Consider the following 26,530-nt stretch of genomic DNA (forward strand, 5'->3'; position numbering starts at 1 on the left):
TTCTATATTTAGTTGTTCTTATTTTTTCAACTAGTTACATACAAATCTTGAACTTATTTTACGTTGGTCGTTCCTTTTGGAAGTTGAACCTTGTACTTCTAGTTCTAGTTTGAAATCTTTGGGGGAAATGATTTACGTATGGTCAAGGTCAAGTATTATATATTAACGGTTTTAACAAATAACTACTATTAACGGTTGGTTCTAAACCTAGAAAAACTACATATTTAAGTTTAGAACATCTTGCTTGATAAAAAAAAGTATCTATATTTTGTTTAACTATTTTTGTTTTTATGTATGAATTGGTATATTATATATGGACATATAAAATGACAGATTAAGTTTTTCTCGAAAGAAAAAAACCACATAGAATTCATTTTAAAAGGGTTTCAGTTAATATCTATTTTTTTGTAGTTTCATGTTCGAGAGTTATACATTTTTGGGAAATCACATGATGAGACTTTAATATGCTTCTCATTGGTGAAGTTTTATTGGTTCATACTAGTTTATTAACCCCTATTACGCGGGGGTTTGTTGTTATCGATTTTTTAAATTTATTTTTTGGTTTAGTAATCATTTAAATGAGGTTTGTTGTTATTAATTTTTAATATATATTTCTGTTTAGTAATGCAAAAGTACTATTATAATTTGTTTTTGTTTCTTTCACATAAATATTTTTATATAAATTTTTAGTATCATTTACGTTATTTAACATTTTATTTTAATAAGAAAGAAAATATATATCGGATTAAATTTAGGTATGAAACATATTGCAAATATGATGTGTCATTTTCTCTTACTTATTTATATTATCAAAGACGTTGTTGTTAATATAGCAATATTAAAAATATTTTCAAAATATAACTGAAAATAAACTACCAAAATATGTACACATTTGGATAAGGTGTCAAAATGGGTCAAAATTCATGAGTCGACTCAACTCAACTCAACCCGTGAACCCTAATGAGTTTAAAGTTTTGACTCAAATGAGTTGATGAGTCAAATGAGTTGATGAGTCAATTGGTTTGATGAGTAAAATGAGTTGGGTTGTAATGGTTAATGGTTTGAATGGTTTACCTAATTAACCCATCAAGTTTTGTAAAATTGAATTAAACCAACTAAAATCTCTAAACCAATGCCAATTTAAATTTAACCAACACAACTAAACCAATTTAATAAAATTAATATTTTTCCAAATTTCTTAAATATACAAGCGATGAAATTGAAAAAAAAAGTAAACTCGTAATTTTCCACCAAAAAACATAAACCCGTGATTTTCCTGCCAAAAATTTAAACCCGTGATTTTCCCGCCAAAAACGTAAACCCGAGATTTTTCTGCCAAAAACGTAAATCTATAATTTTCCCGCCAAAAACGTAAACTCATAATTTTCCCGCTAAAAAACATAAACCCGTAATTTTCCCGCCAAAAACGTAAACCCATGATTTTCTCGTCAAAAACGTAAACCCGTGATTTTCCCGCCAAAAATGTAAATCCGTGATTTTCCCGCCAAAAACGTAAACCCGTAATTTTCCCGCCAAAAACGTAAACTCGTGATTTTCCCGCCAAAAACGTAAATCCGTTAAAAGTGGAATCCGTAAATATCATAAGTTTGATGATAATGAATTAATAATAATAATTATTTATTATTGTTTTATAATAATAATTAATTAAATTATTACTTAAATGGGTTAATCCATTTAACAACTCAACCCATCAAATTAAATGAGTTATGGGTTGACCTAACCCATTTAACAAAATGAGTTGGGTCAACCCATAACTCATTTAACCCTAAACTCATTTGATTATAAGTTAAGTTGAGTTGGATTATCCATTTTGACACCCCTACATTTGGACATACATATATTTCTCTTACTTTAAGATTTTGTTTGCTATTAATCAAATAATTAAACAGTTATATTTTTTTTTACTAAAATTCCGGGTTGACATCTCCCCATTTTTACCCTTTTTATCAATGGCAAGAGTTAATTTGATTTTTGTGATGATTTGAAGAATTCTTTTGGGTTTGGGAAAACCAAGATATCCTCAAAGACGCATATGTAAGCTGCTGCAAAAATTAAATATTAACTGAGTAAATCTAATCAAATACGGATAGCTCCCTATCAAGAGCAATAAGAACAATGACACAAATGTTTTAGTATGTAGTTACGACTACTGTTCTATATATTGGTTTGTTGGTTTTTTCATTTATCGATTTTTTGAACTGTTGACTAATTCTTTTTTTGTTTAACGATTTTAAAAAATTTCTTCGACTTTATTATCCTTTGTAGACTTCTTTTGTTGCTCATTCACTTATCAATAAGTTTTTTTTTTATTGAACAGTACTTTACATTATTTCTATCAACTTATTTTTTTCTTATCTACTATTGAATAATTCATTTATATTTGACAACTTACTTGTTTTCCTGAAGTGACTTATTCTAAAGCTAGCAACTACTCTTCTTTTTCGATGTTGCAATTTTTCACGAAGAGCTCTCCACTTGATCCAAAACCATTTTTTTCATGCTCGACTGTGAATATTGTGTCCATGTAGAATTTGAGAAAATTAGAGATGTATATGGAAAGAAATGTGGTTGCCGATGAGAGGCACGATTCCTTATCGTTCTTTCAGCTTGAATCCGCGTATTTCTGATTTATATCACCATACCATTGCCAAAATTTCAAGCATCTAATCTATACACTACGGCCTGAGAATCGTGTAGATATATATGAATTTTCTCTTTTTTAACAGCATGTTTTTTTATAAATTCATAAATTAAAAACGTTAAAAAATATAGTTTTATATAGTAATAATGAAATTTTACTTTTTTCTTATTTCCATATGATATACTTTCAAAGGCTTACATATCTCTTCTTTCCATATAATAAATATCTTAATATCTTAATATACTTTTAAATGCTTACATATCTCTTCTTTCTTTATCACATGAAATCATTGAAACTAACCAAAATCATCACCATAACCAAAAATACTATACGTTAAAGAAATTGATCCTAGGGCAACCACCAACCAAAATAATTCGTTTTTTGTTCCTTATTATTATAAGTTACCAAACAAATTAGGTTTTGATCAAAACTTACTTCATATCATACGATGAAACCTTCATGCATCTATCCACGCTAGCTGCTATAAGTTCCTGCATTGAATCAAATCAACATATTAACCACTGGATTCAAACAACTTAGGTAACATTAAACATGTAAAACTAAAAACTAACCACATGACGTTAAATAAAACTAAAAACTCACCATATGACGTTGAGTGACATTGTAGACCATGTGTATCAAAAATCAAATTGTCCGGAATTGTGTCATGATGTTGCTTGCATACACACATCCTACAATCATAAGAAAACACCATTAATTAATATGTGTCGCAAAACAACCAAAACGTATCAACACAAAAAAAAAAAAAAAAAGTGGGTTAGTTATGATCACTTATGATCTAGAAGTGAATACCACACAAAGTATTTATATCATGTTAAGAGGCAGTGTACAATCGCTAAAAAAGGAACATTACAAACTTTTAGATGTGAATTCGGCCCAAGCATCTGTTGTCCAGTGGTAGGAGAAGATTTGGGGAAGGGTGAAACTTTCAGATCCGAGTTCGATCCTCCCTGAAAACAAAAATCACATTTGTTTGGGAAGTCTGTTAATTGGTCCTTGGCCCAATTGGTTAATCTGGTAGTCAGAAATGCAGGCGGCCTGACTACCCTCTGGCATTAGTCGGAAAGCATTCCAAACTGGGGACAAACAGTGTGGTGGTCCTTCGGAAAGAAGTCCTATCTGAAGTACTTCGGTGCGTTTTCTACCGAAACTAACCGGAAAAAAAAAAAAAAAAAAGATGTGAATTTGTAAAATTATCATCTATTCATTATTATCCATGTTACTTTTAAAGAACATTTACTTTTTTCATAAAAAGATAAAACAACTATATTTGACATTTATTGAGATATAGCATTATCGACATAAAATATAAAAACAAATCTCCTTTATTTTATCTGAGATATGAAATTAAATAAGGACAACAGGGTATTTTAATATATTCGGCCAATATATATATATCAATAGAAAAATAAACTTTTTTTTACCCGTGATGATTATGATAACAATATTAGACAAACAAAAGAATTTCTTAAAAAGATAGTATGATATTGTGAATTTCTACAGTGCTAACAATGCGTCTCTTAACCTCAACTTATATATTTTGAAACTTTATTCAAGTTGATACGATTAAGAACACCACCATAAAACTATGTCATTGTTGCTTTAACTCTTCACAGAACAAACACATCTTAATCCTTTATCACTTAACCGTCATTTGAAAAAATCCTTTACATATTTCCTTCTTATGGTGCCTCTTTCCATCCTCTTATGATTTTGTTTAAATCGTACGTGTACTATCTTCCAAATTTTTCACATGCTCTATATTTTTTTTAAAAAATCTCTTACTTTCCTTGAAAGTAAAAGCTTTTTTCAAGCTTGTCGAAAGATAGGTTAGTTAAGTTAATAAACTCGTTATTTGAATTTTTAAGAATAAAATATTTGTTTTGCTCTGTTTTGTTTTCTATTATTCTAATAAAAAGTTTTAACTTCTAAATTGGTTCTTAACTTTATCACTTTCTCTCCTTTGATGTTATTGTTTAAATCCTCTTCACCTTCACGCTTTCTAAACCATATTAACATATAATCACGTTAGATTATCTAGCATTGAAATTTAGCAAATTTTGTTTTCTATTTTCTTATTTCCATATGTTACTTTTGAAAAATTAACAAACTTTTTTTCTTTTTTCTTTTTATTCATAAATATAATAAAAATAATAAAAAAATATAGAAATTAAAAAGTTAATTAAAGTCATGGCTAAAAAATGTAAACCAATGAGATGGTTAATCCTGATTGGTCGTTTAAAAACTTATGTGGACGCTTTTAGAAGCGAATAGCCTCAACTTTTATATAGTATAGATAAATACCTTGCTTATATTCCTATATTCTTGAACATATTAAGAGTTTATAATACCTTGCTTTTAATCTTGTGAGCTGATTAATTTATGTGATGATTTTAACTATAGTATATTTGATAGTATGATATTGAAAAATTAAATCCGCCATCATAGTCGTTCAATGTTCGAGCAGAAGGCTGACCTATTGACAAAGGCTCTCGGGCGAATCAAGTTTAAAGAAATGAGGGAGCTCATTGGTGTGAAGGACATGGGACAAGGTGACTTCAAGTTTAGGAGGGAGAATGTTGGATTAAGCTTGAAGAAAGCTGATGAAGAAAGTAATATTAAACCGAGTTATGGTTTAGTTCCTAACCGAGTTATGGTTTAGAAAGTGATCATCTCAAATCTCTTTAGGAGTTATCTAAATCTATGTTTTCCTATTAGGATTAGGACTAATGCTTTCATATAAATAGATGTGTCGAGTTCTAATATCAATGTGAGAGTTGTATTAAGAGATTGAGAGAGAAAGCTTAAGTTTTGTGTAAGTTTCTTAAGCTATAAAGTGAGTTATACTTTTATATTCTTGAGTTCTTAAACAACAACCAAACCTAGATTCTATAAACTGAGAGTAATCAGGCGTTGAAAAAATAAAGACTACTGGAATAAGAGCAAAGATATTCAAACATCAATGTGTGGTTTAAGTTTGAAAACTACCCTCTTTCTTTTCATAGTAAATTGAAATTTCTAACCAAAACGAAAAAAAACACACACACAAAAAAAAAATCAGAGCCAAGAGACTACCAATAATCAATATCCAACACATTTCACATCAACTCGTTCATTCAATCTTTTGATAAAATCCCTCCCATGTTACCCAAAACACAATTCAAAAGATATAAATCACCAAAAAAATATCGATATTGATTCGTAGAACAACAAAATAACTATACACGTATAGCATCAACATCAAGTGAAAAATCTAGCATGGTAAGAAATTCGACTCATACAAAGAACCAAAGCAATATAAAACAAACCATAATATCAGAACTATATATTTAATAAAAAGTCCTTTTGATATGGTGTGACCGAGACTTGTATTTATAGCTAAATGTTTAGGACAAACCATCGGAAGTTTTACTTTTTAATTTTTTTTATACAAATATTTGTATATAAAAAACAATTTAACATATATTTGTATACTTGGACGATTTAACATTTCATTGTATTAGGAATATAATAGTTACTCCTCAAAACCATATTAACATGTAATCACGTGAAATAATCTAGCAATTAAATTTAGCAAATTTTCTTTTCAACTTTCTTATTTCCATATGTAACTTTTGAAAAGTTAACAATTTTTTTTTGTTTTTTCTTTTTAATCATAAATATAGTAAAAATAATAGAAAATAATATAGAATTTAAAAAGTTAATTAAAGTGATGGCTAAAAAATGTAAACCAATGAGATGGTTAATCCTGATTGGTCGTTTAAAGCTCACGTGGACGCCTTTATAAGCAAATAGCCTCAACTTTTATATACTATAGATTGCATAATTCTTCTTGTGATAATATTATTGATCTTTTCTACAATAATACAATTTGTTGTCTTGTCTTCATTGTTTAGTCCACATAACAAATTAGGGCCGAGCATTGGGATATGCGAGTTGGGTTTGGGTAAAAGCCGATTAGGTACGGATTCTTTGGGTAGAAGAGTTTAGAACTCAATATATTAAATAAAAAATATATGTTCGGTTTTGGTTCGGGTCCTTTCAGGTTTAGGTCGCTTTGTATATAGATTTCAGAACAACTTAATAAATTATCGGATAAATACCCATATTTTCGGGTAAATACTCGCATTTCAGAGTAAAAGTTTGGGTATTCAAGTAAAATATTAAGATATTTTTGGGTTCAGATTTTCGAGTATAGGAGTTTAGGATCCAATAAAATAAATCTAAATTTTTATTGTGTTTAGAATCTAATTTTTTGGGTTGGTTCGGTTCAGATATTCTGATCCAATTTTTTTCCCCAGCCCTAGAACAAATCATAAGTGCATAACGATAATGAGCAGTAAGGTACTTAGTAGTTTGCATATATGGACGAAAGATATTATTTGTATCAAGTGTGGTACAACTATGGGCCCACGAATATTCAGTATCCAGTTTTGTACAAGCCCATGTGATCCTTGCAGGCCAATTGACAATTTTAAATATATTTATAGCAACAATACAAATATATATTTTTCAGTCAAATTTGAAAATTGCAACCGAAACTAGAGAGCAGAGTAGAGATCAACAACTGGATCAAAATTTTGAATTTTTATAAAATCTATAGAATTAAGAATATATAATATGTTAAAACTGAATTTACTCCAAACCTATATTGTACAAAGCTGATTAGAATTAGTAATCATTTTAGTTCCACATTTCTAGCTTTTACGAGGCTATTCGGGGCAACTATAACTGGCCCTATTTGGCTCATCAGTGGCCCATTAAAGATATATATGAGTTACATTCATAATTTTAAGGAAAAGAAATAGTTGGTGTATGCTCCTCGTAATATCATCTTATCTATAACAACTACAAGAAGCTTACATTGCTGCTACTAAAATACAAAATTGTTGGAAGTCATTTTTCAAGATATCAAAATGGAGTGTTCGCTGCAGAAACAGCTTTTCAACAACGGAGATAAGCTCTTTAGTTGTAAGCTCTAACACTTTCCTCCCTCATATTCACATCTATTAGTGCAAATCAAGAATAACTTAAACCAATCCATTACAATTCTTCCATTTCTTTGCTTTCAGCTCGACATAACCGACGGGTTTCGATAGAACAAGTCCATGTGACAGATTCTCTTTCCGTAAACTCGATAAACCTGTTTCATAAACCTATATGTTATCCAATATCATCCATCATCACTTCAAGAAAGAGCAAAAGCCATTTTAGTGTAAGTGTTGGTTAATTGCAATTTTGTAGAATATTTTGTAAGTTGATAACATTTAAAAGATTATGTTGCATAATTTTTGGAAATTTGTGATTTCAGTCATTTTGCAATCCCGGAAATTAAATTACTGAACTCATGAGGTTAAAGGTTAACTTAGTATGATTTAACAAATGTCTAGTTAATGTGATTATATAATATAGGTTTGTGCAACAAGGAGAAGAAGGGTGCATTCGAACTCGGATACATACGTACTGTTAGAGGCAGGACAAGATGAGCAGTTTGTGACGGAAGACGAACTCAAGGCTAAGCTCAGAGGGTGGCTCGAAAATTGGCCGGTGAACTCTTTGCCACCAGACCTGGCTAGGTTCGATGACCTTGATGAAGCCGTAGATTTCTTGGTTAAAGCTGTATGTGAACTAGAAATTGATGGAGAAGTGGGTTCTGTTCAATGGTACCAAGTTCGTCTTGAGTAATTAAATAAACGTATTATGTGTTTTGAATGTAACAAGCACATCTGTTTAATCTAGTAGTTTGGTTTGTTCTTTAATAGATAATTGCTATTGTTGTGGATGTCAAAATCTTGTGTGTTGGTTTTAATAATCGTCAAAGAGAATTAGGGTCATAGCTTTCGTAAATAAGAAGACACTACTCGAACTAAACAATATGCGAGTTTGATTCTTTCATCTTTGATAGTCGGCACTAAATATCCAAATAAAAATAAAGATTTTTTAGTCTCACCTTTAAATTTGAAATTTGGTTTTGTGATTTGAATCTCTTCTTTTTTTTCGTCAAACATCATTTTATTAAGTTAGCGGACGGAGGTTTTCTTCTAAAGAGAGTCAATCCAGAGTCGATGTGCTTACATGGAGAAAAAAGATTCTCGTACTCTGACCTTCTTAGCTAGACAATCGACACAAATATTGTTACAACGAGGAATCTTTTGTGCTTAATTAGCTGGTGCGAAATTGATAGCTTATCTTCCAATTTCCCTTGCTTTGGGGGATACATATTCTACCTTGTGGAACTTATGACACTTAATGGGCTTCGTATTGGATTGGATTTGTGAAAAATTGACATTGCATTTGCCCGTTAGTTCTTCAGGCGGGATGGTCTACTAGTACTAGAAGAACGAATTGTAGATGTAGATTCTGTAATAGTTGGCTGTTGGGATAAACAAAAACTGCATCCGATCACATCAGAAGACTGAGCTGCATATAACTGTGATTTTTATGTAAATAATCTTACAAAAGTTTTAATAACATTAAAATTCTTATATTGTTTATTTTGGGGGACAAAATTGTGTTTTAAAAAATTACTTTATATATTAGTTAATCTTATCGAAATCTTAGTTCTGATTTTTTCAGTTCCTCATGTAATATTTTAAATAATTACCTAATTTAACTAACATATTCATAATTATCAAATTAATTGATTAAATCATAGTATATAATTTTGAATGGGGTTTAGTGTTGTTAATGCATTTGATTGTGTTTATATATATAAATCTCAGAAAGATTTATGCACCCAATAAGTGTAGGTTAATTTTATAGTAAAAAATGAAGTCAATTTTATAGTTAAGATGATCAATAATATAGAAACTTTTAAAATAAAATAATAAGATTTGCACCAATAGCGTGAGAGAGAAACTCAACTTTGATATATTATGACTTAATAAATGACGTTAATTCTTATGTAAATTAAGTTATAACATATACAAGGATTCATAAGTGGTCAAACTGCAATTAAAGTATTTTTTAAAAAATGTAGCAAACTAAAAATAAACTATTGTATTTTGAGAAGACATGTGGCAGAAGTACAATATGCACATTTATATGTCATTCTAGAAGAAACTTTATTTTATAAGATTAATAACTGATTAAATAACAATTTACCATGTAAATGTAATGATACAGTGATTAAGTAAGATTCTACTACGCAAAGGTAACCTTATTTAACACACGTTAATTACTGTTTGGAAGATATTATGGACGGAGAGAAACAAAAAAATGTTATTAGTTGTGGCTCTACGTTTTTTTTGTCTTTAAGCCTTAAAAATTAGAAAGCGTGTAAATTGTCAGAAAACTTGTGTGGTCATTTCAAAACAAAACAACAAAAGGTAGTAAATAAAAATAACAAGATCGTAATGAATGAGCTTGGTATAAAAACAAGAAAAAAATAACGAAGTTGGGGGTAGTTGCGTTGCACTTTGATTTAAATTCTATTCAAATGGTTATTGTCCAAACATAACACTCTTTTCTATATATAGGTAGTCTCTTCAATGTCACAAATAATCGAATCACACAATATTAAACACTAAATTATTCACAGTTTTCTTGGAGAAAAGATTCAAGTACAAGTACAAGCAGAGAAAGTGAGAGAGAGAGAAATGATGGGTAGCTTGAAAATAATATCTCCACCACCTCCGGCGACAAGATTCCGGCAACGAGTAACGGCGAACGGAGATGGGTTTCCGACATTTCTTCCGAAGGAGATACAAAACATAAAAGATCCATTCGCAAGAGCTTTAGCTCAAAGGATTGTACGAATTCCTGTTCCTCTTCAGGTTCTTCTTCTTTTTCTCTGTCTCTTGCATGAGTAGCTAAAACAGAGAATCTTTGTCCTTAGTTTCTTGAATTTTGTGTAAGAAGATGAAAATGTGTTTGCAGATGGGAAACTTTAGAGGCAGTGTAATGAGTAGCTGTATCAAACCACTTGTTCAATTACACGACAAAAGTCCCGTTGTTCTTCTCCATTGTTTCGACAGGTATTTTATTTTTTTTACTGACAGTATAATTATTTTTATGAACTCACTGTGTCTGAATTTTACTTTTGTCGGAATTCTTTTGGGCTTTTAGTTCTTGTCTTGAATGGAGACGTACTTATCCTCTGCTTGAACAAGCTTGTCTTGAGACTTGGGCTATTGATGTTCTTGGTTGGGGATTCTCAGATCTTGGTAAGATTTTACATTTTACACAAATTAAACAAGATTCTTGATAATTCGATTTTAGTACATATGAATGTGTGATTGTTTCTTTTCACAACTTAATGACACTGTAGAGAAACTTCCACCATGTGATGCAGCATCTAAGCGACATCATTTATTCGAGGTCAGTACTATTTATTAATTATACTACAAGAAAACAAGCGAATAACAACGAAAAACTGTGTCACTAAATGAATGAAATCAGTCGATGAATCATATTCTTTTGGCACAAATAACTATACACTAAATGGACTATTATCGACGAATACAAATTCGTGTCGTCGCTAAATAACAACAGATACAATGTTGTGGCAAATTTAGCATTGATGTTAGAACTCTCTAGTCCGTCTTGAATTTCCTGATGATTTTGCGATATATTTTGTTGGTTGGTAACTAAAAATTGATACAATGATGAATTAGCGACTATAAGGTTGGTCGAAACCAACAAATTATTTACAGAATTTACAAGGCATAGCTTATCCAATGGTATGGATTTTCCCTGTGGTTAATTCTTTGTTCTTTGCTTTGAATTTTCAGCTTTGGAAAACATATATCAAACGACCAATGATTTTAGTTGGACCAAGCTTAGGAGCAACCGTAGCTGTTGATTTCACTGCTACTTACCCGGAAGCTGTAAATTTTCAGTTTACCATAATCAAACTCTTTTGGATTAAACCCATCTTAATATATACTTCACTAACTAAATTTGATTATTTCCGTGGTTTTCAGGTTGATAAATTGGTTCTTATTAATGCCAATGCGTATTCAGAAGGAACCGGTCGGCTTAAAGAGTTACCAAAATCCATCGCTTACGCTGGGGTTTGTCCGTAAAGTACCCTTCTAATACTCGAGATTTAACGTTTGTATTAATATCATTGTTGTTCTTTCAGGTTAAGTTGTTAAAGTCATTCCCTCTGCGCCTTTTGGCCAATGTCCTAGCCTTTTGTTCCTCGCCCTTATCCGAGAACATAGATTGGACTAATGTAAGATCAAATCTCCCTTCAAATTTTCTTTTACATCTTCATATATCAAAGTGATTTTAGAAATGAATCTTTTTTTGTGTAGATTGGTCGGTTACATTGTCAAATGCCGTGGTGGGAGGATGCTATGGTCGATTTTATGATTAGCGGGGGCTATAACGTCGCGTCACACATCAAACATGTAATAAAAAAATTTCACATAGTTTATTCAAATGTAACAAAAGGTCGAATCAGCTTATATATGTTCTGACTTAGTTTACGTTTTTTATGTAACATGTGCGCAGATTGACCATAAGACGCTCGTGGTATGCAGTGAGAACGATCAGATAGTTAGCAACCAGCTCTCAGTTGTAAGTTTCCTCTTAATTGAAACATTGAAAAACTAGCTAAAAAGTGTCTTAATGTCATCAACAAAATGCAGAAATTGTTGTGTGAGCTAGCAAATGCGGTTTTGCGGGAAGTACCAGATTCCGGTCATCTTCCACATGTTGAGAATCCTAAACACATTGTGAAGCTGATATCAGATTTCGCCAGTGGAAAGCTCTATTGATTCCATATACTGTAAACTCTGCTTAAAGCTCATTGATTGGCTACAGAGGAAGGAGTTATAACTTATATATTATTAATAAAAAAATACTAATTAATAGATAAGTCCATGATGAGCCTGGGATGGCTATATATATATGTATTTTGTTTATGAACAAATGAAGAAATAGAAACATCTACTTTTTTTTATCATTTTCGAAGCGATAAATTATAAGAGTATTGATTTAACTTCAAGATTGTAGGAGGTATGTGGATGCGAGATACGCTAAGGTGATTTTCTCCAAGAAAATGTAATGAAAAAGTTTTGTCTAAACTAAACAAAACCAAACTCAAAGATATGTTTGAATTAGGGAAAATGTTATAAAAGACCACCAACTTTTTACATTTGTTCTACTTAAACCTCTAAGTTTGATCCAAATACAAATGTAGTGAACTGAAGACAATTGTTTGCTCTCTACAACTCTCTAGTCCAAAAAAAAATTTATTTTCTGATGCTTCTCCTCTATTATGTAAGTGTCAATATTGTTACTCGATCTACGCTATCCTCGGTAATAACACTTCCTTAATCCCTCGAGCTCGGAGACTTACCAGTCGAGGGTTAATGCTCGATTTCAGACGTTTTGACAGGGGTGTATTTGAATCAAACTAATGATTTATTTGGTAAAGAGTCATCAAGTAGCGAATTCAATTATTGAACAGTGTTTGTGCCTTAAAAACCGGAGTTTTGTTTGCACAATTACAAGCTTCGTTTTGGCTGGGCTCATGTGTGAGATTTGATACCAACATAGGAGGTGAAAACTTTTAAGCTATATATTTAGGTTAAGTTTGTGTTAGTTTTTATGGTTGGTGTATTTTTTATTTTCTTAACGAAAACACATTTAAAGTTGTTAGTTATATACCAAACCGGAAATTAACTTTATTTGCTTTCGTTGTGGTTGCCAATTGTAGGGTGATGTAGAAACTGCTTCATGAATCACCTCAAATCTTTCCTCACATTTATTGAAACTTTTGGTAGATATTAAAAAGTACCATGTACTGTGTATGGAATTGGTTCATGGATCATATTAAAGACATAGCATTGTCCTTTTCACACTTAATTTGGCGATACAGAGATTGGAATCTTATTTAGGCTTATTAATAGTCAAATCTATAAACATGGAAATATTTTGAATATTTAATGAAATATAAGTACATTAATGAGGAACCAAAGCAAAACCAAATCCTATCATGAACATTTAACTGACAACTTTATGCTGATTAATTATCAAATCTAACAAATATTAATATAATTAACAAAGTTTAAGGAAAAAAATAAGAAGGATAAAACCAAATCTTGTTGGGAAAAAAAAAAATTCCACCTTCCCAGCTCCTTCCTTTGGTATATAAACCCCACAATACCCATCAACCCTCGCAATAGAGAATATTTATATAAGTCACAATGGAGGTAATTACTTGCTTGGACTGCAAGAAACGAACCGATACGGTAATTGATTATCGATCTGGGGATACAATCTGCACAGAATGTGGTTTAATCCTCGATTCCCACTATATTGTCGATTCTTTTGACCGAAATATCTCATATATGACTCCTTCTATCAGGACCAAACACAAGGTCGGCACAAACGTTCTCATCAAGAACCCTAACCCTAAAGACAAAGCCTCCTCCATAAGCTTCAGGGTCTCATCACCATCTTGCTGCAGTCATTATGCTCTTCTAGAAGTAGAAGTTCATCACACGAGGTTGATCGAGGAGCTAGGTTTTAAAAAAAAAAAACCAATTTGATTGTCGTTACTTATTATTATATATTCATTATTGTTTGTATATTTAATCTTGATTTATTTAATTAAGTGCTCGTGAGATTTGATTGTCTTGCAGTTTACTTGAGATAGATGTCTGATTACGAAAGCATCATCTCTCAAACTTCGGATTTTCAATGATCTACCATGTCTTTGATGCCGTGATGAAGTCTCTTTTGGAGGTGACTCATATATTATTTTAACTATCTAAGAATTAATTTGTTTTGAGTTGTCTTAAGTTTATATCTACTGCAAATTGGGGCTTATGAATCTATATATTGTTCTACAGACATCTCAGTAGCCGCATGAGTCGTGGAGCCTGAGGATCAGCAATCAAGGTTAATTACCGAAAACCGGGAACTAATTTGCTAATTTCACATGAGTATTTAGGAGTTTTCTTACATCTTATTGTTCTATAAAAATTGATATGTTCCAAGAAAATATAACAAATTAGATTTATTGTATAGTTGGTGAAATGTATCTTTTTTTTTGGAGCTTTTACAGAAATTGGTACTTTTTGGCCCAAAAATTAAAAATTGAGCACTTTTACAATGGGCTTATGGGATAAGGCATTTTCTGTGAGATGGATTGACCAAATTCCCCGTAAAATTATTTCTTCATCATCTTTTTCTTCGACAACTCACAAACATCTCTACCACCAACACCCATGTTCCGATTAATCCAATAAACTCAATTAAATACTTGTTTATGGAAAAAAACTAAACCCTAAATGGATACTATATAGTGAACCCAAGGGATCCAATCCAAAACCATAATCAAATCTAGTAAAATTTCAATAGTTTTCTTTCTTCCGTTTGTAAAATAAAGTAAGAGATGATCAAATTGTGATTCATATTGACATATTAAAATTCAAAGAAGGTATGGATGATAACCCTCTGCTTCGTCGAAGAAAAAGATTGAACACGCATAGATCTGAACTTCAAAATTTTGGTTGAGGTGATGGAGAAGCAATTGAGCATAAATGTACATAGGTACCTCGACGTGCAGACCAATCCTTTTGCTAGATTCTATTCACAAGACATGAGGAAAGGCTTTAACATTCGTGACACCAAGTAATGTCCTCATATGGATGATAAAGGAACTCAGCATCGACCTCTTAGAAAAAATAAAGCTTCAATTATTCATTGAAACAGGTTTCTCTGATTTGGGAGACTCGTAGGCGATGTTAACGAAGCCCGAAAAGAAGCTTGACTCTTTAGAGGTATACGAGGCTACTTTTGATAATGAATTGGGAAAAGACAAAAAAACCACGGAATATTAAAGTCAGTTTAAGTGAGGGTAAAATCGTAAAAACCTTGTAGAAAGAAGTACCTAAATCAATAACGCATATGAGATATGCCTATTTCAACAAAAGCATAGACTTTAATGTGTCGATCCCATAATTGATCCTTTTTTTGTCATGCTAATCTTCTTAGTATAATTGATGAAATATATCTAATACTAAAAATCATGACACTTGTCAATCCATTTATAAAAGTACTATAAAACCAAAATTAAAATTAATTGTTTAAAAGGTTACATATACGTAACATTTTTTTGGGGGTAAATATTACATGTACTAGATGTACGTATATTTAAATAGTTTTTTTTCTTCAAATAAAAATCGTTGGACTAATTTAATTTTGGAGTGAACAAACCTACTAGATATAGGTAAGACGTCTGAGCCGAAGCTTAAGTGGCCAAGTGACCCACACAGATTGTTTGTACAATGAACTCAAAATTTTTTGACCAAAACTCGGAATTATGACGAGTTTACATTATTTACCCTTAAACCGAGACATTGTCGCATGAAGAATCTTGGGTTTAGAAATTTTAAATTTTTTTCTTTCTAAGAAAGAAAATAAAGACAGACATATAAAAGAGGAAAAAGCACCATGCGCGTTGTAGTATAATTGGAATGGCCTATGGGTTTCAATTCATATTGAAATCTTTTATGAAAGTTTTAAAGAGAGAGGTCACATGGTGTAGTTAAGCAAAAGGGACTAACAAGTCACAATCATCTTGACCATGAAATACTTACACGATACATATATGCATATACACATGTACATACAATATGTGCATGGGTGTGACAAAATAAAATGTAGTTATTTCCGATACGTATATGATATATCAAATTTGTAAATGAGTGACATCCTAAAGGGGATATACATAAAACACACCTCACATGCATCATATATACTGATGTACCGTGTACGTATCTCTTCCTTCTTTACTTTTATGTCAACTTTCTATCTTTAGTTTTGTAGTCTAATACTTAAGTAGAAAATCTTTTGTTGTTTTTCATTTTAAGGTTTGTTTTCTCTCCAGTTGCTACAATTATTTATAAAAAGACTTAAAATTCAATTCAAAAAAAGAACATAAAAAGGAATACTGTTCTAGACTTCTAATTCTAGACTATATCATATGGTTTAAAATTCAGAACTGATTAAGCTATCAATCACTAAAAGCACCTAAAAATAACAAGAATCCTTAATTTGTTTTGAGGAAACCCATAACACATCATCCATATATAAGACATTTTCTAATCCGATTTTCTTTTTTTGACATACTCTAATACAAATATACAATTTTACATTTTATAATTTAAAATGATAATTCGAATTTAATTTTTTTGAAAGACTCTTTTTCTTTTTACAAATTTTTCATGTTCATTTGTTGTCGCAAAATCAGGTAAGCTTTGTAACTGATGGTGACCGATTTCATTCTTTTCGTTCGTCAAAATCAAACATTATACATCGTGACTACCTAAAAACCATATTAGGTTCAAAATACGTAACACATTGAAAAAAGCTTAATGAAAAACATTATCATAATTTAATATGAACATTATGAAACAAAATTATCTTCCTTCTGATCAGATGATCCATAAATCTCGATTAACTTTTGCAACACCACGACTTGTCCCCTAAGTCTGACAATGTAATCCGCAGTTTCTTGAAACAACTGTTCCGTCTCTCCAACACTGGAATCTTCTTCCACGTAAGCATCTTGACGACTCTGCTCCGTCATCTTCGACGGCGGAGGAAGAAGACTCTTAAGCGCCTGAAGCTTCTCCGAGAACTTTTCTCCTCCACTTGTTCTTCTGTTTCCAAATTTCTTGCTTGTTCTTCTTCCTCCTCTGGATCTTTGAGTTTTCAAGATTCTCATCGTGAAGAACAAGAACATAGGATTTAGATTCTTTGTTTGAAGAGGAAAAGAAAAAGGATCGGGGTTTATGTACGATTGGTTATTCGTTAATAACCCTTAAGTTATTGTTTATTACGATAGTACCACTGGTGGTGGTTTCATTCCTTTGATTGTCGTTTTGTACTTTTTTCTTGGTCCCTTGTGGACTTGTGTGGGGTATTTCAAGTCAAATAAAATATCTCGATAATATCTTAATATCACGTGCTCGTCAAATATCTCTCAGAGGAATATCCTAAAATAGTTCTTCAATTGCAAAATATAAATATAAAAATCAACCATAATATTTTTTTTCAGAAATAAATTTTACACATTGTTTAATCTTTAGCTATTGTTTCATTAATCGAATTGTATATTGAGAGTTATGAAAATCATTCAACCGATTAAGTAGCCAAAAGAGAAGTGGATGAAGAGTGCGCATTTGCCATATGACAGCAAAAGCCTGAGCCTTCTGTGACGGCACATGATCATATGTTCGAGCAATATCATTTTATTTTCCAAATTTTGCCCCTCAAGAACTTTATCCGTAATCCATTATTTACTAACATATGTTATTGACCAGTAAAATATGTTAGTAAATAATGGATGACGGAAGGGCATTTTGGTACACAAAAGTGACATAAGTAGCGTATTAAAATGTGCTTCGTAGAGAGGTGTTGCATGTGAGCCAGCAAAACCTCATTTGAAATATGAGAACCAGGGAATTGAACCGAAAACTGGTTTGGTTAAAGGGCATGTGAAGGCACATGGGAGAAGGAGACAGAGAAGGAAGGCATGCATGGAAGTGAACAGAGAGCATGTTCTGTATATTCCCTGCATGCACATAACTTCCTTTTCTTTTAATGTATAAATAAGATTATATATTACATAACATATTTAACATCTTACAAAAAAAAAACTAAAAATACTTATACATTATAACATGGTTTTAAGATTTTGATTAGTTTAATAAGTAATCTAAAGGGAAGTGGATTTTCTTTTTATAATTTCGATTTGGTGCACATGGTTTACTATCCAGATTTCAGGTTAATAGCATGTGTTTAGCTGTTACTCCACGTGACTGATTTGTGTAATTGGGTACATTGATTAACAATTATCAAATTTTGCAATTATATTTATGTATAATTAAGGACTAATGAACAAGAATTAAAGAGTAGTGCAATGTTTCTAATATTAGCCTTATTGTCACGTAATACTGTATATGTTTAGAATCTGATTTAGTTGATCATTTTATAACCAAAATATTCATTGCTAAACGTGCTCGTACATGTTTTACACCTATACTTGAATTAGAGAGTCGAACATTCCATACTGCACTGATAAAAAAGTTGATTCCAATTTTTATTTGATTTTTTCTCTAAATGTACATGGAAAATATAACAAAACAAACCAGTTGCACCTTAATGTAGACAAGTTTTGTTAATTTAAAATGCAAACCATACTGAACTACTGTATATTAAAGAGTTAAACCAAAATATGGAAGTATATATGGGTTTATCAGAACAAAAGGTTTTGGGTTTTGTTTTGTTTGTTTGATGAAAGTGGAAGTGAGGGACAATATGATATAGGGAAGGGACAATCTATTTATTTTATTTTGTCATAAATAAGTAAAAATATTAGAAAGAAATTTAGATGTTGACGAGACTTCTTTTCGTCCCCTTTGTGTTTCCTTCGACACTCACCATTTTGTATAATCAAAATTAGTAAGCATCTGATTATGGGACTAGGAATTGCCTATACTTTTTTAGTGTTCTCAAACAATAACACGTTGTTTCACTTTTAACCATTGAAATCTGGCAAAAAAAAAAAAAAACAGAAATATACATATATATATCATTGACCCACATAAAACATATATATAGACACAAATATATATATATATATATATATATATATATATATATATATCTTATTATATAAAGTATGGTTTTGAAAATTACTAACTCATAGGATTATGCCATGTGTCAAGTCTATCGATCAGATATTGACACGTGTAAGAAAATAATTAACTTTTTCCTTCTTAAAGAAATAGAAAACTAAAAAATAAATCATTATTAACATATACTAATTCATATGTCTATATCTAAGATATATTACATTTTATTTTTCTTAACCAAAAGGAAAATTAACCAAAAATATTTATATATGTTATTGGTCAAATTTTTAATGTGTATGGTATTAACAATTTTTTTATTATTATTAATTATGTTTTGTTAATTGTTAATAATTTTTAATATTAACTAAGATATAGATTTGATCTCATATATATATTATTTTGACATGAAATCATTATCAAGTAAGATGAAGTGTGTAGAATTAAAATCGAGTTTTTTATAAAATACATAGTTAAATTGTATTACAAAATTGAATATGTAAGATAAAAATTTATTCTTTTCTTCTAAATACTAAATTATAATAAAGAAAAGTGTGTAGGTTACTATTTACACTTCAAATATCATCAATAAGATTGAATGGGTATAATAAAATAAAATGCATAAGACTACTATTTTACTATTCAAAATTATATATCAAGAACAATGTATAGATTATTATTTTATTATTCAAAATTTAAGTATTATCGATAAAAAATTACAGTTACATTTTACACCCGCCTATTTAGGCGGGCCTTATCAAGTATATATATATATATATATCTTTAATTAGAGTCTTTTTCCTTTGTTTTTAATATTTGATGTTCAAAGTTTTTGCGTACAGATTAGAAATCATTTAATTTTTGTATATTTTAAACCAAAACATATTCGACTAAATAAAAAAATAATCTTCAGAATATCAATCGTAAAAGTCAATAAAAACTAATTACTTTTGCATTAAGAACCAAAAATATCATCTATTTTCAAGAGAGATTTGCAAAACTATCCTTTTTTTACTATCTTTTTGCAATAATGCCCTTTTATATTGTTTATTTTTAAAAATATCTCTTCCCTTGAACAGAATGACCAAATTACCCTCATTTAATAAGAACATGTACTTGGAAACTTTCAGTTTCCCGCCAAATTTTTGGCGCCAAAAAAAAAAATTTCCGTCCCGCCAAAAAAAAAAAAATTCCGCCAAACATTTTTTCCCGCCAAAATTTTTTCTCGTAATTTTTTTTTCCCAGCCAAAAAATGCTTTTAAAAATCCTTGTAAATTTTTTTAAAACTCTTTTAAAAAACCTTGAAAAGTTTTTTAAAAGCTTTGGTAGTTGCTAAAAAGCATTGTAAATCATTTTAAAACCTCTTAAAATCTTTATAAAGTCTTTAAAAACATAGGTAAATACTTTAAAACCCCTTTTTTAACCTTTGTAAATCATTTTAAAGCTTTTTACAATAGTTTTACAATCGTTTTTTAAGCATAAGTAAGTAGCATTGAATGATTTACAAGAGATTTTAAAAGCTTATAAAAGGGTAAAACATGATTTACAAGGGATTTAAAAAAGGTTATCATGGTTTACAATCGTTTTTTAAGCATAAGTAAGTGGCATTGAATGATTTACAAAGAATTTTAAAAGCTTATAAAAGGGTAAAACATGATTTACAATCTTTTTTAAAGCATAAGTAAGTGGCATAGAATGATTTACAAGGATTTTTAAAAAAAGTTAGCATGGTTTACAATGTTTTTTAAAGCATAAGTAAGTGACATTGGAATGATTTACAAGGGATTTTAAAAGCTTATAAAAGGGTAAAACATAATTTATAATCGTTTTTAAAGCATAAGTAAGTGGCATAAAATGATTTACAAGGGATTTTAAAAGTGTTTGTATGGTTTACAATCGTTTTAAAGCATAAGTAGGTGACATTGAATGATTTACCAGGGATTTTAAAAGGGGTTAAAATGATTTACATTCGTTTTTAAAGCATAAGTAAATGTCAAAAAATGATTTCCAAGGAATTTTAAATCTTTGTAAATCCTTTTAAAACTCTTAAAAGTCTTTACAAACATTTTTTAACTCTTAGAAAAAGAATTGTAAGTATTTAAAACATTTATAACTCTTTTTGAACCATTTTAAAACTCTCAAAAGGTTTTAAAAAGATTTACAAGAGTTTTGAAAGGATTTTTTTATAAATTTTTTTAAAATCTTTTAAAAACTCTTGTACATCTTTTAAAACCCTTTAAAAATCCCTTGTAAATATTTTAAACACTTTTAAACCCTTTAAAAATCTTTAAAAAACTCTTGTAAGTCTTTTAAAGCCCTTTAAAATCCCTTGTAAATCTTTTAAAACCCTTTTAAAATCTCTTGTAAATCTTTTAAACCCTTTTAAAATCTCTTGTAAATCTTTAAAATATTTTAAAACTCTTTTAAAATCCCTTATAAATTTATTTCCCGCCAAACAAAAAAAATTACGGGAAAAATGTTTTTGAATTTTTTTTTGGCAGGAAATGTTTTTTCGAAACTTTTTGGTGGGAAAATTTTGACGGGAAAAATGTTTTTGGAAAAAAATTTTGGCGGGAAATTTTATTTTTTGAAAAATTTTGGCGGGAAATTTTATTTTGGAATATTTTAGGCGAAAATATTAATATTTCATTTTGTTAACCTAAATCAATTTACAAATAAGGGTAAAATGGTCATTAAAAATTTAAATAGTGTATAATTGAAAAGGGTAAATAGAAAATGGTAGAATTGAAAAGGGGTAGTGTGAAAAGTGCATTAGAAAAAAAATTTCTAAAAAACTTTATGCGTTATTTTTGGAAGTTTAAAAAAAAAAGTCATTTTAAAATAATAAAAAAAATTAGTGTCATTTGTGTCAATCTCCCTAATATATATACATGTAAAATTACAGATTTAGAAAAAATAAAAGTATTATAAAATTTTATTGAAGTGTCAATCTCCCTTTTAAAATCTCTTGTAAATCTTTTAAAACCCTTTTAAAATCCCTTGTAAATCTATTTCCCGCTAAAAAGAAAATTTTTACAGGAAAAATATTTTCGAATTTTTTTTTTGGCGGGAAACTTTTTTTTCGAAATTTTTGGCGGGAAGTTTTTTCCGAAATTTTTTGGCGAAAAATTTTATTTTAGAATATTTTAGGCGAAAAATATTAATACTTCATTTTATTAACCTAAATCAATTTACAAATAGGGGTAAAATAGTCATTAAAAATTTAAAGAGGTTATAAATGAAAATAGTAAATAGAAAAATGTAGAATTAAAAAGGGGTAATGTGAAAAGGGCATTAGAAAGAATTTTTTTTTTTTTTTTTTTTTTTTTTGAAAATAATGTTAAATTATATTCCAAAGAAAAACGTTTTTACAACAAGTGCAGCTTGGTTTTGAGAATTAGAGCTGAGAATAGTTTTGAACAAAAGAAAGAAACAGAGCTAAGAGATTAACTTCTTGACTGAAACCAAACTTGGAGACTTCCATCATAACGCTTGTCCCCCTTGAGACAGATAGAGGACAGCTGATTTCTAATTTGTTTATCTATCCAACCAACGAGTTGAGATGCTGTGTTCGGAGGCTCGCCGTGACGCCTACCATTCCGCTCCCTCCACACAATGTAGATTGTGGCTTGGAAAACATAGCGGCGGAGAAACCATTCCACACGGTGATGCTGAGAGTTTGTAATGGCTTCAATTATCGATTGCCAGTGTGAAGTGTACTGCGTTTTGAAAATTCCTCTCGCTAAATCTACCCAAATTACAGAAGTGAAACTGCAAGTAAAGAAGAGGTGGTCCCGTGTTTCTAGAGTCCCTTGGCAAAAAATGCAGTCTGTTGCAATGCCATTTGCCCAATTGATCATACGATCGCCTGTTGGGAGTCTACCATGTGCTGCAAGCCAGGAGCAGAAAGAGTATTTCGGGGTGGCATGACTGAACCAAATCACCTTATGCCATGGAACCCTAGCTGACGTAGAACGAGTATGATGCCAAGTATCTCTAGTAGAGAAAGTAGTCCTGAAAACATCAGATTTTCCTCTCCAAAGGACCTTGTCTTCAGTTTCCGTTCTAGTATCCCAAGACTTTTTCAAAGCATCCTCTATCACGTTGTAGACATCGTTTCTATGGCGGCGCTGCCGTCGATTCGTCCAAGCCTCCTCCACTGTCATTCTGCGACTTATACCCAAATCGATGAGTCCACGATCCCCTGTTCTCTCTAACAGCTGTCCCAAGTCAGACCAATTATCATACCAAAAAGACGTTTGCTTGCCATTTCCCACTTCAACTTTGCTTAGAGTTTTTGCAACCTCTCTGTATTTAAGTAGCTTTTTCCAAATCCACGAGCCTTGACTGACAGTTTGTTTAACTTCCCAAAAAGAAGCATTCCTGAGAAGATGTTGATCAACCCACTTCACCCAGAGAGAATTGCTATGCGAGACTATTTTCCACACCAACTTTAAACAACACACATCGTTAGCTTCTTTAAGCGAGCGTAAGCCAAGCCCACCCTCATCTTTCGGTTTGCAGACCATGTGCCATGATATTTTTGCTTTATTCGAGTTCATCTCCGTTCCCGACCAGAGAAAAGCAGAGCACATTTTCTCAAGTTCGCGGATGCATTTTCGGGGTAAACGAAATGCTGCTAACCAAAAATTGCAGATACTCCAAAGGACTGAACTAATGAGGTTTAGTCTACCTGCATAAGAGAGAAAACGAGAAGTCCAAGATCCAATTCTTTTCCTGACTTGCTCTAGTAACGGTAGACAATCTGTTGTTGAAAGGCGTTTAGTGATGAGGGGCAGGCCCAAGTACCGCACTGGTAATTGGCCACTGGAAAACGGAAACCGGTCTGCTACTTCATTGCGAGCGGTAGCTGAGAGTCCTGCGAGGTAGACAGTTGATTTTTCTAAGCTGATACGAAGCCCTGACCATTTTGCGAACTCGTCAAAGACCTTAATAATTCTTTCTATTGAACGAATTTTCCCATCAGATAGTACCATGAGATCATCTGCGAAACTTAAATGTGTGAGGCCCATAGTCTTGCATTTCGGATGATACCCAAAATGTCTTGCAGCTGCTGCTTTATCCAACATCTTAGATAATACATCCATACATATAACGAACAGATATGGAGAGAGTGCACATCCTTGCCGTAGACCTCGAGAGCTCTGAAAATAACCCGCTAATTCACCGTTTACTTGAACTGAAAACGAAGCCGTAGTAATGCAAATATTGATCCAATGAATAAACTCTCGTGGGAACCCCAAAATAGTAAAAACATTAATGAGAAACGGCCATTGAACTGAGTCAAAAGCTTTGGAGATGTCAATCTTAATAGCACAACGGGTTGAGATGGTGTCTTTATGATAGTCCTTGACAAGCTCAGTAGCGAGGAGAAGGTTCTCTATTAATAATCTGTCTTTAACAAAAGCTGATTGGTTTCCCGCAATGAACTTTGGAAGTACTAGCTTGAGTCTATTTGCAATGATCTTAGATATAACTTTATAGAGCACATTGCAGCAAGAGATGGGTCTGTAGTCCTTCATTTCTCTTGCCTCGGTTTTCTTTGGTATAAGAGCTAGAATGGTAGAATTAATACCTTTAGGCAGAAACCCTTTTGTGAAAAAAGATTGAACCGCTAAGGTGAACTCGTCCCCAATAATCTCCCATGTTGCCTTAAAAAACTCCGAAGTATAGCCATCTGGCCCTGGCGATTTATCACTAGGCATTCGAAACAAAACCTTCCTTATTTCCTCTGCAGTGACAGGCCGAATTAGACTTTGCTGATCAGCATCTGAACATCTAACAGGAAGTAACTGCTGTAGTTCTGTGATCGTAACACCCTCAAAATCATTAGGAATCAGTTGCAGGAACTCACGGAAAAACCTCTCTGCTTCTGCTTTTATTTCGTCCCCTTTTGTTTTCACAATTCCATCATTACTAAGAATCTCACGGATAGTATTATGAGCTTCACGAGCTGCAGCTGCTCTATGAAACGCCTTTGTGTTTTGATCACCCACCTGACACCAGTGAAGTTTCGATTTTTGCTTAAGATACTTTTCTTCCAAAATAGCCACTCGGTCCCATCTAGAATAGGCTGCATTCTCTTCTTCCATAGCCATTGAAGAGGGATTGGTTAGATTGACATGTTGCTTTGCGCAGAGAATTTTATAAGCCTCATTTGCTTTCTTGGACAGATTTCCTAAACGATCTCGAGCCATACTCCTTATTTTCGGCTTCAAACCCTTTAAATTCTTTGAGAAACGAAAAAGGGTTGAAGTAGAGAGAATTAAGGGTTCAGTATCCTTCCAGTAAGTGCTCACCATCGGTTTAAAATCCTCCATATCAGTGAGAGCATTGACAAACTTGAAAGGCTTTAGGCCCTGGACTTTGTTGCCTGCTTCACTATTTAAACTGATTCTACATCTCAAATGATCTGAGCAACCTCCTGCTTCAAAAACACTATAAGATTGAGAAAAAGTTTGGTTCCAACAATCATTAATCAATACCCTGTCGAGTTTCTTCATGATGAGACCATGCTCCCTCTTGTTACACCATGTGAATAGTGGCCCCTGAGCTGCCATATCTGTTAAAGAGCAATAATTGATCACCTGTTGGAAATCTCGCATTCCTGGAGTTACCATAGGGTGAACAAAAGATTGTGAGTGTTCTGCTATATCAAGCGTCTCATTAAAATCACCTAACAGAGTCCACGGTTTGTGTCTGATGATGGGAGAATCATAATGATCCTTCAGTTCTGACCATAAAACTTTTCGCTCCTCCACGTAGTTTGAAGCATAGACAAAGGAACAGAAAAATTCATCCTGTCGATCTTCTAGCTTCACCGAACAAGTCAGCAATTGACAACTCTTATAAATAGGACTAAGTCGCACATTCTTACGCCATAGAACCCAAATACGACCCCGTCTATTGTGCTCATAGTTAGTGAGAATCGACCAATCCTTGAAAAGCTTACCAACAAGCTGCGAAACCTTACTCTCCTTTACTCTCGTTTCAACCAAGCAACCAAACTGAAAGTTATTTTCCTCTATCCACTTCTTAATAACAGAATGTTTTGATGATTTGTTAAGACCTCGCACATTCCAGAAGAACCCAGACATTAACGATTTTTGGATTTGTTTCTTTTACTCTGATCTTTAGGAGGAATCCTAGTTGATTGAGTAGAAGGAACTGATATCACTTTGTGAGCTGTTTTAGATACACGGGGCAAAGACTCGCGCAACAACATCTC

At 31.6% G+C, this 26,530-nt stretch overlaps 4 protein-coding genes, 2 long non-coding RNA genes, 1 other non-coding gene and 2 pseudogenes across 10 annotated transcripts; 6 read left to right on the plus strand and 3 right to left on the minus strand.

The window, feature by feature from the left end:
* Positions 1-5,138: 5,138 nt before the first annotated feature.
* On the plus strand, positions 5,139-5,345 carry AT5G39205 (annotated as a pseudogene; the record flags this gene model as incomplete). The annotated part of the gene is made up of 1 exon: positions 5,139-5,345.
* Positions 5,346-7,446: 2,101 nt separating this feature from the next.
* Positions 7,447-8,641, plus strand: CRR7 (chlororespiratory reduction 7). The gene is made up of 3 exons (NM_123283.5): positions 7,447-7,654; positions 7,756-7,898; positions 8,096-8,641. The coding sequence occupies exons 1-3, from the start codon at positions 7,600-7,602 to the stop codon at positions 8,366-8,368; spliced, it is 471 nt and encodes a 156-aa protein (NP_568563.1). The 5' UTR covers positions 7,447-7,599; the 3' UTR covers positions 8,369-8,641.
* A 1,433-nt stretch (positions 8,642-10,074) lies between these two features.
* Positions 10,075-12,643, plus strand: AT5G39220 (alpha/beta-Hydrolases superfamily protein). 2 transcript variants are annotated; one of them, NM_123284.4, is made up of 10 exons: positions 10,075-10,458; positions 10,562-10,659; positions 10,751-10,848; positions 10,953-11,002; positions 11,416-11,511; positions 11,608-11,697; positions 11,769-11,861; positions 11,944-12,039; positions 12,143-12,208; positions 12,280-12,643. In NM_123284.4, the coding sequence occupies exons 1-10, from the start codon at positions 10,282-10,284 to the stop codon at positions 12,406-12,408; spliced, it is 993 nt and encodes a 330-aa protein (NP_198738.2). In that variant the 5' UTR covers positions 10,075-10,281; the 3' UTR covers positions 12,409-12,643. The 2 variants fall into 2 exon arrangements, with proteins under 2 accessions (NP_198738.2, NP_001330570.1); NM_001344285.1 differs by having other exon boundaries at positions 10,977-11,002.
* Positions 12,644-13,842: 1,199 nt separating this feature from the next.
* AT5G39230 (TFIIB zinc-binding protein) lies at positions 13,843-14,294 on the plus strand (the record flags this gene model as incomplete). Its single annotated transcript, NM_123285.1, has 2 exons — positions 13,843-14,161; positions 14,254-14,294. 2 exons carry the CDS (start codon positions 13,843-13,845, stop codon positions 14,292-14,294), a joined length of 360 nt encoding a protein of 119 aa, NP_198739.1.
* A 25-nt stretch (positions 14,295-14,319) lies between these two features.
* Positions 14,320-14,633, plus strand: AT5G00565. The gene is made up of 2 exons (NR_144183.1): positions 14,320-14,383; positions 14,491-14,633. It is a non-coding gene; the product is annotated as an uncharacterized misc_RNA (transcript).
* A 179-nt stretch (positions 14,634-14,812) lies between these two features.
* Positions 14,813-15,109, plus strand: AT5G05885. The gene has a single exon (NR_142873.1). It is a non-coding gene; the product is annotated as an other RNA (long non-coding RNA).
* On the minus strand, positions 14,848-15,613 carry AT5G05895. The gene is made up of 2 exons (NR_142874.1): positions 15,534-15,613; positions 14,848-15,313 (listed from the first exon to the last, which is right to left on the minus strand). It is a non-coding gene; the product is annotated as an other RNA (long non-coding RNA).
* A 1,304-nt stretch (positions 15,614-16,917) lies between these two features.
* Positions 16,918-17,527, minus strand: AT5G39240 (transcription factor UPBEAT-like protein). Its single transcript, NM_123286.2, has one exon. It carries the CDS (start codon positions 17,388-17,390, stop codon positions 17,052-17,054), a length of 339 nt encoding a protein of 112 aa, NP_198740.2. The 5' UTR covers positions 17,391-17,527; the 3' UTR covers positions 16,918-17,051.
* A 5,205-nt stretch (positions 17,528-22,732) lies between these two features.
* Positions 22,733-26,527, minus strand: AT5G39245 (annotated as a pseudogene; the record flags this gene model as incomplete). Its single annotated transcript has 1 exon — positions 22,733-26,527.
* Positions 26,528-26,530: the final 3 nt, after the last annotated feature.

This window comes from Arabidopsis thaliana, chromosome 5 (genome assembly GCF_000001735.4).
Source record: "Arabidopsis thaliana chromosome 5, partial sequence".
NCBI lineage: Eukaryota > Viridiplantae > Streptophyta > Magnoliopsida > Brassicales > Brassicaceae > Arabidopsis > Arabidopsis thaliana.

Bases quoted from the DNA above. Each gene is read 5' to 3' on its own strand.
- CRR7 (NM_123283.5), top strand. From the start codon at position 7,600: ATGGAGTGTTCGCTGCAGAAACAGCTTTTCAACAACGGAGATAAGCTC. The intron at 7,655-7,755 runs GTAAGCTCTAAC...CTTTGCTTTCAG, and splicing joins CGGAGATAAGCTCTTTAGTT to CTCGACATAACCGACGGGTT. The intron at 7,899-8,095 runs GTAAGTGTTGGT...TATATAATATAG, and splicing joins AGAGCAAAAGCCATTTTAGT to GTTTGTGCAACAAGGAGAAG.
- AT5G39220 (NM_123284.4), top strand. From the start codon at position 10,282: ATGATGGGTAGCTTGAAAATAATATCTCCACCACCTCCGGCGACAAGA. The intron at 11,003-11,415 runs GTCAGTACTATT...TTGAATTTTCAG, and splicing joins AGCGACATCATTTATTCGAG to CTTTGGAAAACATATATCAA. The intron at 11,698-11,768 runs GTTTGTCCGTAA...TTGTTCTTTCAG, and splicing joins AATCCATCGCTTACGCTGGG to GTTAAGTTGTTAAAGTCATT.
- AT5G39240 (NM_123286.2), bottom strand. From the start codon at position 17,390: ATGTTCTTGTTCTTCACGATGAGAATCTTGAAAACTCAAAGATCCAGA.